This window comes from Microtus ochrogaster, chromosome 7, assembly GCF_000317375.1.
Source record: "Microtus ochrogaster isolate Prairie Vole_2 chromosome 7, MicOch1.0, whole genome shotgun sequence".
NCBI classification, from domain to species: domain Eukaryota; kingdom Metazoa; phylum Chordata; class Mammalia; order Rodentia; family Cricetidae; genus Microtus; species Microtus ochrogaster.
Genome location: NC_022014.1, coordinates 55,739,024 through 55,753,148, shown reverse-complemented (window position 1 = coordinate 55,753,148; position 14,125 = coordinate 55,739,024). Strand labels below are relative to the sequence as shown.

The 14,125-nt window shown below is 48.7% G+C and overlaps 1 protein-coding gene across 1 annotated transcript in view; it reads left to right on the top strand.

Annotated features, from left to right (window-relative positions):
- Positions 1–8,865, top strand: part of Dock2 (dedicator of cytokinesis 2) — a 413,920-nt gene extending 405,055 nt beyond the window's left edge. The window contains exons 47-52 of the mRNA XM_005350387.3: positions 2,300–2,437; positions 4,143–4,270; positions 5,100–5,268; positions 6,198–6,318; positions 7,302–7,444; positions 8,332–8,865. Coding sequence (XP_005350444.1) covers positions 2,300–2,437; positions 4,143–4,270; positions 5,100–5,268; positions 6,198–6,318; positions 7,302–7,444; positions 8,332–8,400 — 768 coding nt within the window. The 3' untranslated portion in view covers positions 8,401–8,865. The remainder of the gene's footprint in view (positions 1–2,299; positions 2,438–4,142; positions 4,271–5,099; positions 5,269–6,197; positions 6,319–7,301; positions 7,445–8,331) is intronic.
- Positions 8,866–14,125: the final 5,260 nt, after the last annotated feature.

Genomic DNA, 14,125 nt, shown 5'->3' with positions numbered 1-14,125 from the left:
CTCCTCCACTCTCTCAAGGTACATGTCATAGTGAATTCTGATTCATTCAAGCTCAACCCTCCTGGGTATAAGAAACAGTTTCCTAATGTGTCCACACCAGCTTCCCTGTCTGCCAGCAGACGTGAGAGTCTGAATCTCTCTCCTTCTAGCTTATACTCATACAAAAGTTACCTTGTTAAAAAATGCAACCATATTATGTTATCCTTTCTGGTCACAGTGGAATAAAATTCAAAATCTATAACAAGAATAAACTTCAAAATTATATACTTAGATGAAGACCAAATAAAACACTTTTAGATGAACATTGTATCACTGTGGATGTAAGAAAGGACATTTTAAAAATCCTCTGAAATGAATGAAAACAGAAACACAACATACCAAAACCCGTGGGATTTAGCATAAAGTCTGTTGTGAAGGAATGGCGTGTCCAGATGGGAAAGTGTAGATTCCAAAGCTCTCTGTGGAGTGTTCTGTGAATGTCAAGGCTGGCTGATCTTTAGTCTAATCCCAAATTTCTTTGCTGGCTTCTTTCAGTCTGGTTGGTCTGTTCATTGGAGAGCACTGAGTCTCTGAGCATCCTCTTCGCTACCTCCTCCCTCTTAACGCCTTGAGATTGATGCTAAGTGGACCAATTTTCTGTCTTGTCAGAGTGTAACACGAAAGCTATAAATTCATTCCATTTTAAATCTTACTCTATTATCTTTATGGAAGATCCCTTTGGTAATATTTTTTAAGTAACACCTTAAGCTCTCTATAATCTTTCTTCCACGTTCATTCATCTGTCTTTTTCGTTCCTACTTGTTTTTTATCCTGCCTGTTAGTTTGGGACCTGTCTCCTGTGAGTGAATTTCCTCCAGGGTCTGCTGACCCCAGCAGAAACCTCCTAATTCATGGTAAAGCTATGGAAATTATGGAAATCAGTGGGCATGGGAGAAGGCTCTGTCGGCAAGGTGACATCACAGCTTGGTAACCGACCCACACACCTGAACCTACACACCTGTCTGGGACCATTTCTAGTCTCCAGAAGTAGATCCTTCAAACCGTCTCACAGGAAGATGATCATAGCTGCTACACCGGGGCAATCTGAGGATGGCGCAGTAGCCATCTCACTAACCACAGGCACACGTTCTTTCCACCTACTTGTTTCTAGTCTGGCGGTGGCGGCTCCCCCTCCTATCCTTGGGTCTGGTACGCCGCCGGAGTCCCAGGTTTCATGATCTGATTGTTTTAGAGGACAAGTTCCTGCTTCCTGAGAGAATGAGAACACATTATACATAGCTGCCAAGTGAAGCTGGGGGCGCCTGGGAGAGGAGCTGGCCCCGTGCAGAATTCAGTGCCTCCCTCAGCTTTCCTACGGCATCCTTGCCTCTGCCCCCGAAGGCCTCCTTGATCCCTAGAAGCAGGTGGCTGCCACTCATCACCGACTCTGCTCTCGGAGGTCAGTTACAGCCTCCAGCCACCTTCCTCCTGCACACACACTGGAGCACAGGTCTAGCCGACTGCACATCTCACTGCAGAGTGCATTCTCCCTCCACCTCCTCTTCTCTCTCGAGAAGGAGCCAGAAACGCCTTTACTTCACCAGGGTGGGGGTGTTTATTGTTCTCCTAGAGAGACGCCACCTCCTTCCTGGTGGTCTAGGTTATTTTACCCCAAGGTCATACAGCTAACTTTTTCACACAGCTGTTCTTCCCCTCCTGGGTCTCTAGGTTCAGTGTGCTGATCTCCCACACAGATAAGACAGCCTGCATTTCCCCTACCCATTTTCCTTCCTCCCTTATCTTCCCAAGATTTGGCAACACCTCTAGAAACACTAGTAATAAGAGAGCTGTCTGATACCAGCATGCTTGTAGCTTTGTTCAGCGGCCGTGAGAAGTACAGTTGTAACCCAGGATGTGAGATGGACTGGAGCCCCCCTCCCCTTCTCTGCTCCTCCTTGTTGCCGGGCATTCTTACCATGGTTTCACCTATGTACTGCTAATACTTCTTAAGCAAGACTGTAAGCCCAAGTTCTAGAGGTTCCTCTTTTCTGTTCTCTGAACTCTGACCCTTTGTAGATTTTTCAAAGGACTCGGATTTTCCCATGCCTGTGGTTTCTAATGGCTGGGACAACTACACTTCCAAGGAAGCCGGAGCGGCTGGGTCATTGTCGCCTTGCATGACAAATTTCAAGGCTGCGGTTGTCCCAGGAACCATGCGTGTCTCTGAGCATCTGAAACCCTCCAGGAAGAGTTAGCAGGCCAAAGGAACCTCTTGAGCTAGTGCCCAAGCTGAGGCCCATGGCGTACCATCTCTCTACAGATCCCCTTCCTGGGAGCTGGGATTAAGATCCATGAGAAAAGGGTGTCGGACAACCTGCGGCCCTTCCATGACCGGATGGAGGAGTGTTTCAAGAACTTGAAAATGAAGGTGGAAAAGGAGTACGGGGTCCGAGAAATGGTATGAGTGATCCATCCCTGTGACTGGGAAGGGGGAGGACCTTGGAAGGGGCTGACGTGGGGAACCTTCCTGTTCCCTCAAAAGTCATTCCTAGAGAGAAGTCAGTTATACATCAGATCTATGAAACTGCCCTATATACGTATAAAAGTTGCATCAGTGAAGCACCTAGCATGTTCTTGGCCCTCTCTAAATACAGTTGATGTATATTAACTGAGAGAAACAGGTAGGTAGATAGGAATGTTTTTCAGTTCTTACATATTATTTGAGATTCAGGCGCATCAAATAACTTGCAAACACTGTATTGCAAGTTACCTTAAGGCCAGAGTATCTACCCAGCTGTGCTCTCTCCAAAGCCACTGTACTCCACAGCCAGAAAAGAGCACTGGCCAACACTCAGAGGCAGTGTCTTGCCTTTCACATAAAGCAGAATTATCAAATATCAGAGCTATGTAGTACCTTGGCGACTGTCTTTCCCCAATCCTCTTGATCTACAGACATCCAGAGAGAAGCTGGTATTCCAGAGAGGGCTAGAGCTAGACCTGGGTCCCTGTTCCTCCACACAGAAACAAGTTGACTTTCTCCATGCTCTCTTCCTGAAATGCAATTCTGATGCTAAACACTTAGCCTGGGAGGCCTAAGTCCGAGAGACTGGTCCTTCATCCCACTTTAGATAATGGCCACAAACCCAGGCCCCAGGAGTGAGGCTCCACACTTCTACACACAATAATTACAAATATGGGGCTCTCACCCTCCCTACAGAACTGGTAACATACTAGAACCCATGGCTCCAAGGACTCTACTGTTTATCAACTTTGTAATGATTTTTGAAGCAATGTGCAGTCCGTAGAAACTGTTCTCCAGATCTCAATCTTTCTGGGGCTAGACCTGTGTGATCAAGAACTTTTGAAAGAGTCCAGACGAGGGCACCCACACATGCCTCTTGGGTAGCCATGGGTGACGTCAACTGCCGTGTGACACCAAGAGGGCTGCTGTGTATGGTGTCCCCAGCTAGGATGTTGGACGGTCTGGGTAGATTCAATGTATTTTCAACTTAACAATAGGCTTATTGGGATGCGATCTCATCCACCGAGGAGTTTCTGTACCACGGCTTTCACGTTATGATACCTTTAAGAGGAGCCAGGTGAAAAACACACAGGGTGAGAATGAAAGGGTCCCAGATAGGAAACTTCCGTGTTGTCAGGACACCCGCTGGCACCCTGGTATGTGATTACCTACCATGGATCTCCCTGGAGCTGAAGTGTGGCGTGTTTCTCAGGGCTTTCACTATATAGCCAAGATTGAGGGAATCATTGGTCATGGGCTGGAGATGCATCTCTGTCCCCTGCCTCCTCCCTGGAGGGTGAGTTGATAATATGTGGCTCAGAGTCTCAGCCCTGTAATGACAGGGTTGGTCTCTCTGGCACAGGCAGGCTCTGTCTCGAACCATCTCATTAGCATAAAGAAAGATGGTCCGTGGGGTCACTGAATAGTACAGATGCTGTCTCAACGGGGAAATTTGGACTACCAATTGTTCCCCTGGGATAGATGCTGCTAGTGTTTATCCTGCAGCCCCGCGGCCCTGCTGGCTGAAAGTTTTGCACTGATGTCTTGAGCCCACAATTCCACCCAGCCCAGATGGGGAGGAGGGCTCAGATAACAAATTTCTGCTCTGCCGGCTGCTCACCACCAGTTCTCATACCTACAGCCGGACTTCGATGACAGGAGATTGGGCCGCCCCAGGTCCATGCTACGTTCCTACCGGCAGATGTCCATCATCTCTCTGGCCTCCATGAATTCTGACTGCAGCACTCCCAGCAAGGTCACCTCAGAGAGGTCAGCCTCTTCCTGGAGCTTCTGGCCTAGGCCACCTCCCCTTTCACTTCAAAGTCTTTCTCCAGCTGGGTCCTCAGGAAAGCCTTGGCATCATTCAGTGGGTTGTCTTACCTGGCGCCAATTTTTAAAGCACCCTGGGCAGCTGAGAGAGGCTGTTTGCTCTCCCGAGAACCCAGAATACACTGCAGGTGCGCGCACACATGTGTGTACATACACACACACACATGCACACACATCACTGTCTCTACTGGGCTCCTTGCTCAGTGATGTCTATTGGCAGCCAGTATCCCTCACCCAGCCTGCATTGTAAATGTTCTTTCCTCTAACAGAGGTTCCATCCTTCCCATTTTACTCCCACAGTAGCATGTCCCCTCTCACATCTCCTGCCTCTTCCCCATTTTGTCCTGGAACCCTGTGGTTCCAACTTCACTGTATGCATGATAGGCACCATGTGCCCAGTGTTCAGGTTGCTGCAATCCCACACTTACTGAGCAAGTGGTGGCTCAGAGAAGTCAAGGGATTTATACAGAGTCATTCAGCTAAAAAAGCAGCAGTGCTTGAATTTGAACCCAGATCCCCATTTTAACCAGTTTCATTTCCTTGCCATCCCTCTTGCTTTTAATGGCTTACCACCTTCAATTATCCTACCCTTTTAAAAATGTTTGTGGATGAGTGACTTCTGCAATTTGCTATCAAGATAACTGACCAGCCCTACAGTGACTGCTTGCTCAGTCAGCATGAAGGTCCTCTTAGGTCCCCCATGTTCCTACCGGGCTGTCCCACTAAAGCTCTAACAAGAGTTCCCACTGCCCCTCCCTCTGCCCTTCAGCTTTGACCTAGAGCCAGCAGCACCCAAGACTCCCAAAGTGGAGGAGGAGCCCATCTCCCCGGGGAGCACTCTGCCGGAGGTCAAGCTGCGGCGGTCCAAGAAGAGGACCAAGAGGAGCAGCGTGGTGTTTGCAGACGAGAGGACGACAACCGAATCAGAGCTGAAGCGGGTGAGTGGAGGTGCTAGGTTCTCCTCGGTTCTTCTCAGAACCTGGGATGATTAAATGCAGCCTGACTCCCTCATTGCATTGGGTCTTAGAGGAGGGAAGCTACCAAATAGGAGACAGAACCCAAGCCGTCTGACTCCAGAGCTTCAGTGTTCATTGCAGAGAGCAGCCACCGGGGCTCTCAACCCTCTGTCTCCTAGAGAGAACAACTCAACTGGGCATCTGAGTGCTGGGCTTTGTGGGGGGTGGTGAGCAGACTCTGATCATTTTGGGTCTTATAAATTAATAGCTTATATGTAAAGTTATCTAGAGAATAATTATATAATCAATATTTGAGTGACTGAGGGCAGCCTGTGCTACATGGTGAGTTCCAGGACAACCTCATCTACAGAGTAAGCCCTTATCTCAAAAATAAACCCAACAGTAACTACTAATGAAGAGATTTGGTACTAGGCAGCCCTGAGTTCAATGTTAGCTTCCCCCAGGGTAGGTTCATTTAAAAAGTATGCTGGGGAACTGCCGGGGAGCGAGCGTTATTATTCATCATGGCATAGGATGTGGGGGTTGGGGTGGTTCGGGATCAAATGGCAGGGCTAGCCGATACCTTCTGGTGAAGAAAGAAACCCTCAAAAGCTTCCCAGTGGGCCTCTGAAGGAAGAGCATAGGCATGTCTTCTATGCTCCAGGATTCTACAGAACACCATTCACCTGACTGTCTAACCAAACAGACCCTTCCCAGCACCCCTGGCACGATATAACATGCAGCTCTAAAAGGCAGACTGACACAGAACGGTATGCAGCAGAATGCATGAGCTGTCTATGCTGCCAGGTCCATAGAAACCACTTCAAGCACTTTCCCCTGACCTTTGAGGACTAAGCCCTTCGAGGCGCTAAGCCCTTGCGATCTGTGATGTGTGGTATATATCCATCCAGCTCTCCAGAAAGCACGAGTTCATGAGCGACACCAATCTCTCGGAGCATGCGGCTGTCCCCACGAGGGTGTCTGTCCTCTCTCAGATGAGTTTTGCCAGCCAGTCCATGCCCACCATCCCAGGTATGTATATTTACCACTGTTACCCTGGGGGAAGAGGTAGTGTGGGTTGCCAAGCCAACAGGCAGAAGATGGATGATAATGACTTCTACAGGGCAAGGAAGGTTGGGTATCCGGGGCCAGAAGCCCCTGGCTTCTACATTCTCTCAGTATCTCCCATTGAGGAAGCCATGTGACCAAGCTCTACCAGAAGCAGAAGGGAAAGTCTGCTGTACCTCTGGGACCCGTCCCTTCCAAGAGTCCCCTCAATTTGCAGGCAGCAGCTCCCCAGGTCCAGGAGCGTGCCTTTGGCATATCTCTGCTGCCCATGGCACCTCTGCTAACCTGGAAGACTATTTCTAGGTTTGTAAAGCTTGGCACAGCGTCTAATGACTGTGGCATTCAGTGTATAGATGACGCCTGTGCCCATCTCTTACTGTCCAGAGATATGGGAGCCCCCACTCACTTTCCTATTACAGAGCAAGCTCATATACAGCTGGGACCCAGCATCTATGCAGCAAGTTCTAGTGTCTGCTGCTCCACACTGGCTGTTCTGAGGACTGGGCAGAATAGAACAAGGTGGAACTGGTGCTGCCCCCTTGGGGCTGAACAGTGCATGACAGAAAAAAACATCTGCTCCTACCAGAGTGCCTGCTTCTGTCAGACCCTGCCCTAACTCATTATTATCCCCTTCACACCACGGTACCCACCGGTGATGTAGAAAGTGCCACCCTCCCCATTGCTGCATGTTCAAATCAATTCACTGAATGTCAGCATCCTGCACAGACTAACTGGTCAGTGGCAGTGGGAAGCTAAGTCCAGACCAGCCCAAGGGGCAAGGGGTCTCCCCTTCTCAGCCCTCTTCCATCTAGACGCTTCTGTACAAAGCTTTGCAAAGGGCCATGAGACAGGACCACCCAAAAGATGGCGTAAGATACTGTTCCTGTCCCTTGGGACCTACCTCTAGTGCCCACTTGCTCATTCTAGGGTCCTTACTGTCTCCTCAGCCCTCACACTCTCCGCGGCAGGCGTGCCTGGCTTGGAGGAAGCCAACACATCTCCCCGGCTGAGTCAGACCTTCCTGCACCTCTCAGATAGTGACAAGAAGACCCTGAAAAAGAAGAAAGTCAATCAGTTCTTCAAGACTATGGTGAGGCCGCCAGTGACTGGGAAGAGAGGGTAGTGCCGGGGAGACTCAGGGAGTCAACAACTGAAGGAAAAAAAATGGGGAGGGTCTAGACAGGTAGCTATACATACCTGTGGGTATGTACCTTGTACCTTCACTGCTCCCTGGGGAGTATGGCCAGAGATCCTAAGGCTTGGGCAACTGTCCAGCAATGCCCACCATGTGATGCTTCTTGGGGCTCCAAGTAGCTCCCTTGAGCAGGACTGACCCCAGGTCCGGAATAGAAGTCCTTCTGGGATCACCAGTAGGTAGCTAGTCCTGACTTAAACTCTCTGCTGGAGCTCCCCCATGAGCCCCAGCTGCTAGTCATCTATTTTTAGGAGCCAAAAGTACTTTTTTGGGGGCAAAGCATTTTCCTATTCTACTCACATTACAAAAGCCTTCAAATTAAAAGTTGGTTTTGAATCACTGACTCTTGAAGTCCCATCTCCTGTTGTTACCCTGTCAGTTCTTGTCTGGGATCAAGAAGGGACAGACGTACTTCCGATCCTCTGGGCACTATGATTCAGAGTGGAGATACTATAAATATCACAGGTTGCCTGAGAGCCTGCGTGAGTGAGTCAGGCCCCATGCTAAGCGCTTCCCCATCATTATCCTGTTTGATCCTCCCCTGTTCCAGAAGAGTTTTGCAAGGCTCGCAGAGAGTCAGCTAAGTGATGTGCAGAATACACACAGTTAGCAAGGGGTCTATGAAACTTCCCAAAGTCTGCTTCCTGTCCAATGTCAAGGTCATAGCCACTCCTAATCACTTGGGTTTAGGTATAAGACATGCTTGTAGGGTCTGGCGTGCTCCAAGATGATATATATAAAAATCCCATCTTGCTGTTGTGTTTGTGTGTCTTCCCACATAGCTGGCCAGCAAGTCAAGTGAAGAAAGCAAGCAGCTCCAGCTCCCAGACCTCCCGTCCACAGACCTATGAGAGATGCTGCTGAGCAGAGAAGCGTGGGAGCTCCATAGGAGAGGCATGCACATGACATTGGAATTACACAAGGGGGCAAACATTTAAAAGAGACAGAAGATTCCAGTGGGCTCCAGAACCCAAGGGACAACAAGCCTTGTGTCTCCTGAGGCCACCACCGGGGTGACAGGTGACTCAATGGACAAAGGCCCACTGTGGATTCAGGGAGCTCCATGAGCCAGCAAGTGGTGTAGATGCTCTCCCCAGCATCCAGTACCAGTGGATGTTGCTCTCCAGCATCCAGGGCGTACATGCCATAACTCAGGTTCACAGCTAGGACTTGTATTTGTTTCATTCCTAGGTCTCAGTACTTAAAAGAACAGAAACGTCTTTAAATGTTCTACTTCCGGTTAACATTTTTTTTGTACTTTACATTTTTAATAAGCCATTTTCTAGTCAATTATCTCCAAAGTGTTGCTCTTTCTTACTGACATTAAACTTGGTCTCATGGCTCAAACAAACCTTGTTAATCATGTCTGTTCCTGTAGGCCTGGGTAGAAAGTTCCCAGGCGACTACAGCAGTTTAGAAGGCTTATGTTGGCTCATCTCAATGCCATGTTTTCCCTCCTGGCTCAGGAGACCCCTAAGAATCTTCTCTTAGACTCTTGGTTTCTTTGGGGCCAAATCCTGGGGTATCAGGATGACAAGAACACCCAGAACTTTCCTCTACAGCATGACAGTGGAGACTTTCACGCCACCTTCCTCCGTCTCTACACAGATATGGCTAAACCACCTAGCCTGTTACTCTAATGAAGCCTCCAGGCAGTGACAGGAAGGAGAGAACTGAGGGCTGGTGGATTTACGGTCCAGCCTCCAAGTTAGATCATCAGGTCAGAATAGTGGCTTTCTTGGAGAGCTGTCTACATGAGGACGTCCATGGTCAGATTTCTCAGATGAGACCCAAGGAAGAAGAGCAAGGGAGATGAGAACCAGTCTAATCTCTACTGCCCCAGCGAGCAGATCTGTGTAGAGGGGCGTGAGCATAAGGCTGTGCCCTTGTGGAAGTCAAGTGAATGGCAGCTAGGGGTGGATGATCATGTCTTAGCGGCTAAGTCCCTGGGGTCCAGTGAAGGATGAGATAGAATGACTTAGAAAAATTACTTCCTAAAGCTTAATTATCTAGTCCTAAAAGGTGGGTATGATTAGTACCCAGATGGAGAAACTGAGGCACAGGCAGAAGTGACCTAAGCCTAAAAATGCCAACACTGAATCTAGAATCTGGATGGGAAGCTAAAATCATCCCCATTACCTAATAATACTCCAGCACCTCTTAGCCCAGGACATCCTGAGTCCTGGTGACCTATGTATCTGCCATTCTCTCCCAGGTGCTGTCCATGCCCCATCTCCAAACCTCAGACCCACTGTCTGCTCTGGCTTCCTATTTCTGCTCTGCTCTGGTGGCTGTGGGTGTTTGGGCTGCATCCGACAGCTTGGGATTCCTGAAGTCAGCTGAGATTAAAACACCTCTGGACCCATCTTCCAAAATCCCTGTCAAAGCATGAGCAGAGGACCCGAGAGGAGGTGAAGGGTGGTACCCTATCCTCCTGGCTTGCTGCAGATGTCAGCATCATGCAGCTCTTGTCCTTTCTGCTACAATCTCTCTCCAAGTTCTATGTTTGAACCACGGGTTTGCTTTTTCCTTCCAGCATGAAGTAATGGAATCCTAGTGTTTAACCTTCGAATAGAAACTCTTCCAATGACAACTAGGGAGAGTATCTCAACAAGCAAATGAAAACAGTCCCCCATTCCCTGTGACTCCAGACAGACACAAGCCCGTCGAAGACCTGCAAACTTGATTGCTTCTCACCAGGGAGGCTTGTGCAATACAGACTCAGAAGCTGTTTTAATGGCTATAACTCTGAAAGTTCTGTCTTCAATCGCTTCCCCGCTCCTTAACAGGCCACTGTAATAATAACATCCCTGTGTTCTGCCTTTACAAAATTACAAATATCGGTGAATTTCCTTACTGGGTTTGAAAGGGACCCACAAAACAGAGCAAAAAAACGGAAACCCATGGATTCCTGTTCACACAGCACTCAAGGGCTAAGTCACATCTGAGGACTGTCACTGGGCGGCACAGGGAGGGGGATAGGCTTGGCACTTTGCCAGAATTCCAGATACTATGGCTACACACTAATAGGCACAACCATGCTAGTAGAGACAAAGACGACCAGTAATACCTCAGCTGCCTTTGGCCAGGTACTCACTCTGTGTCTTTTTCTTAAACCCTAACCTCACATCCACCCTATAAGGTAGATACTAGGGTGCCACTCAAACGGGTGTGGAAACTCAGTGTCTTCGTTTCCTTAGCACCACTGTTCCTGAATGCCTGATTCTTGAAAATTTTATAAAGGAAATAAAGTGTCTTCCTTATAGTTCTAGGTTACAGTGAAGTCTGGCAAAAAAGTGCTGCCGTTGGCTTGGGAACCGGTGAGACACTCCCTGCTGCACCATGGTCTAGCAGAGTCTAACAAGGGTCGAAGAGTTGGTTTCCAACGTGTGAGCTTTGGAGAAACACACTCAAACCACTTCAGAACTGGAGGGTTGTGCTGTGCCCTTGTCACCAAGCCAGAGGCCACCCCATTTCTGCTGATTCGCTTTTGCGTTTGACCTCAGCCTGGTTCCAGATGCTAATATCATAGCCCATACTTGTAGGTTACCATCCCCAACAGTGCTGCTGATGACACCCGTGATAGATAAGGGGAGGGGAGTCACATTTGGTACAACTCATCATAGGCCACCAAGTGCTGCCTAACTGTAAGCTAGGTCTGTCCACAAGCAGCTAGTAATGCCCAGGAGGGGGTTCCCATGGGAAAGTGCTGATGGGTGGTATGCTTGGGGGTAGAGCACCAACTTGACCTAGATAGTAGAAACAACTTAAGAGAAAAAGGCTTATTTTTGTCTCAGGGCTTCAGGGAATTTAGGTTTGTTATGGTGGAGAAAGAATGACCATGGGGAAAGCATGGCCAGGGGGAAAGCATGGCCAGGGGGAAAGCATGGCCAGGGGGAAAGCATGGCCAGGGGGAAAGCATGGCCACGGGGAAAGCATGGCCAGGGGGAAAGCATGGCCAGCGGGAAAGCATAGCCTGGGAGTATGGTCTGGAGCTGTTCACATGGTAGCCAGCCAGTAAGTAGAGAAAACAGGAAAGCCAGAAGCAGGTAACCTTCAAAGTCGCCCACCTGGTGACTTCTTCCACCAGCCAGACGCCAACCCCTAAAGGCTCCCCAGCCTTCAAAACAGTACTACAAACCAGAGGCAAATCATTCAATCCGTGAATCAGTGTGGGCCATTCAGGATACAAACCATGACAGACCCAAAGAGATCATTTCGCTCTCTCACTTTCTAGTTCTAATTTCCAGGCTCGTGTCAGAAAGTGGGGAAGAAACAGAAGGAATCCAACATCTTCCCAAGGATCTGAAAATGAGTGTGGCCTCCCTCTCAGACATATGGGCACTCCACTGTCTACTATCCTATCTGAACCCTGGCTTCCTCTACTTACCTGGGTAGCTCCAACTACCTAGAAAACAGCCCTTCAGGTCATGACTAAAAGCCCATGGTTTTTTTGTTTATTTTTTATTTTGATGAACATGCTGTACTCTGCTCTGCAGCAAGTCATAGGGAGATTCAGCTTGGGAGGCATCACAGAGTAGAACCCCTGTGGACAGGATGGATGGAAAACCTCCCCTTGTCACAATCTGTATAAGAGAAGAAGTGGAGAGTAGATGTGTTTGCCCAGCCTCCCCTTACCCCTGTCTATTGTTTCTCAATCCTATCTCAGTACATCCCACTGAGGTTGCAATTCTGGGCTGCAAAACCCGGTCCCTTCAGGAGCTACTTGGTCCTACATCCTACAAGGTGGCCATGTATTCATGGCCAAGATTTATCTAAGGAACAGGCGGACCGATGCAGCCAGTGGCTCGGCAGCAGCAAATGGGAGGAGCAAACCTGACCTCAGCAAGCAGCTGGTGGCCCTGGCAGCAGGAGTACAGGTGCTATTGCCGAAGCAGTTGACGCTGCTGGGCACTGGGGCAGAGCAGGCAGCAGGAAGCTCAGCAAACTATGATTTCCATGAAGGTCAGAGCTGGGCTGGGGCATGAGATGCTCAGAACCCTCCTGTCACATCCTGCTCCTGTCAGTCACATGGCTCCTCCATTGTTCTGAACAAGTCCAATTAGTCATAATTCATTTGACAATGGCCAGTTATGACCCATATGTGACAGAAAAGCAATCGTTGTGATTCAAGCAACAGTATCATTGCAAAGCGATCAGGACGTTAAGTAAGATTTATTGTTTCCTTGCTCCACCATCCACTTACCTTTCTCTGACTTAAGACTGGATCTCATCTGTCATGCATTGTTTATCTGGCAGGGTGACCAGATAACCCATCTGCAAAGGGTCCCTGCTCTTAGGTGCCCTGCCTTTATTGGTTTGGGTTTCTTTTATTGCCCATTGACTATCTTCAGTGGGTATGAGAATGCTCAGAAACAGGCCCCTAAGCCCTGGTTCTGAGCACACTCCTCCCTGTGCCTATTGGATCATAACGATGTAGGTTTCTGTGTTGCCAGTCACCCTGGATTCTTGGTCTACACACACGAGAAGCCATCGCAATTGAGTGGCAATCACAACTCTATTCAGTGTGAAGTTTACCACATCTGTGACTGCAGTCTTTACTCGTCTCTTACCCTGCACCTTGCGGGGTTGGTTTGTGTGTCCTGTGAATTCAGTTGTTGAACACACAAACCCTAATACCTCAAGATGTGGCCATTTTAAAAGCAGAATCAATAGATAAGGTCACCATTCAGTATTACTGATTTTCCTGTGAAAGGAGGAAATGTGGACACAAACAGAAAGGCCATCAGAGGAAGATGAATGAAGACAGTGACCAGGACAGTCAAAGTGGCCAGCGAGCCACAGCTAGTAGAGAGAAGCGTGGGTTAGATTCCTCCTCAGGGTCTCAGAAGGAAGCAGCCATGCTGACACCCTGATCTCAGACCACAAATGTCTATTCTTAACCCGCTCTGTTCTTGATGTTTGTTATAGCTTCCATTGCAAACTAATACAGACCAGCACCTCAAGCCTGACAAAGCCAAAGACTGTAGGGAATAGCAGGTCTTCAGATGAGATGGTATGAAGGATTTCTTCTCCCATGATGAGGCTTTCAGGCTTAGGAGCGTTGGAGATGCTATGCCTACAATCCCCCATTATTCCTAGTCTCTTCCTGCAGTCTGGAGTTGATTCCTTTACCCTTGTACTGTCCTCCACTGGTACCTATCCCGAGCTTTCAAAACGCTGTGCCACTTCCTACCCCATGGGGGTGATTCTGAGTGGCAAGATTCCAGATAAAGCCAGTTGAGTCCCAGGCCTCTGTCCCAGTTTCTAGAAAACCCTCGGGATTAGGAATGTGGGGCCTGATGTTCCACAACTATCATGTTAATGAACAAGTCATTATCAACACAATGGGACAGGGCTGTGTTCCTGAAGGGTCCATCCTTCAAACAAGATCCCTGAGGACAAATTTCCATTATACACAAGCTGGACGATGGTGGCACATGCCTTTAATCCCAGCACTCGGGAGGCAGAGGCAGGTGGAACTCTATGAGTTCGAAACCAGCCTGGTCTACAGAGCTAGTTCCAGGACAGGCTCCAAAGCTACAGAGAAACCCTGTCTCGAAAAACCAAAAAAAA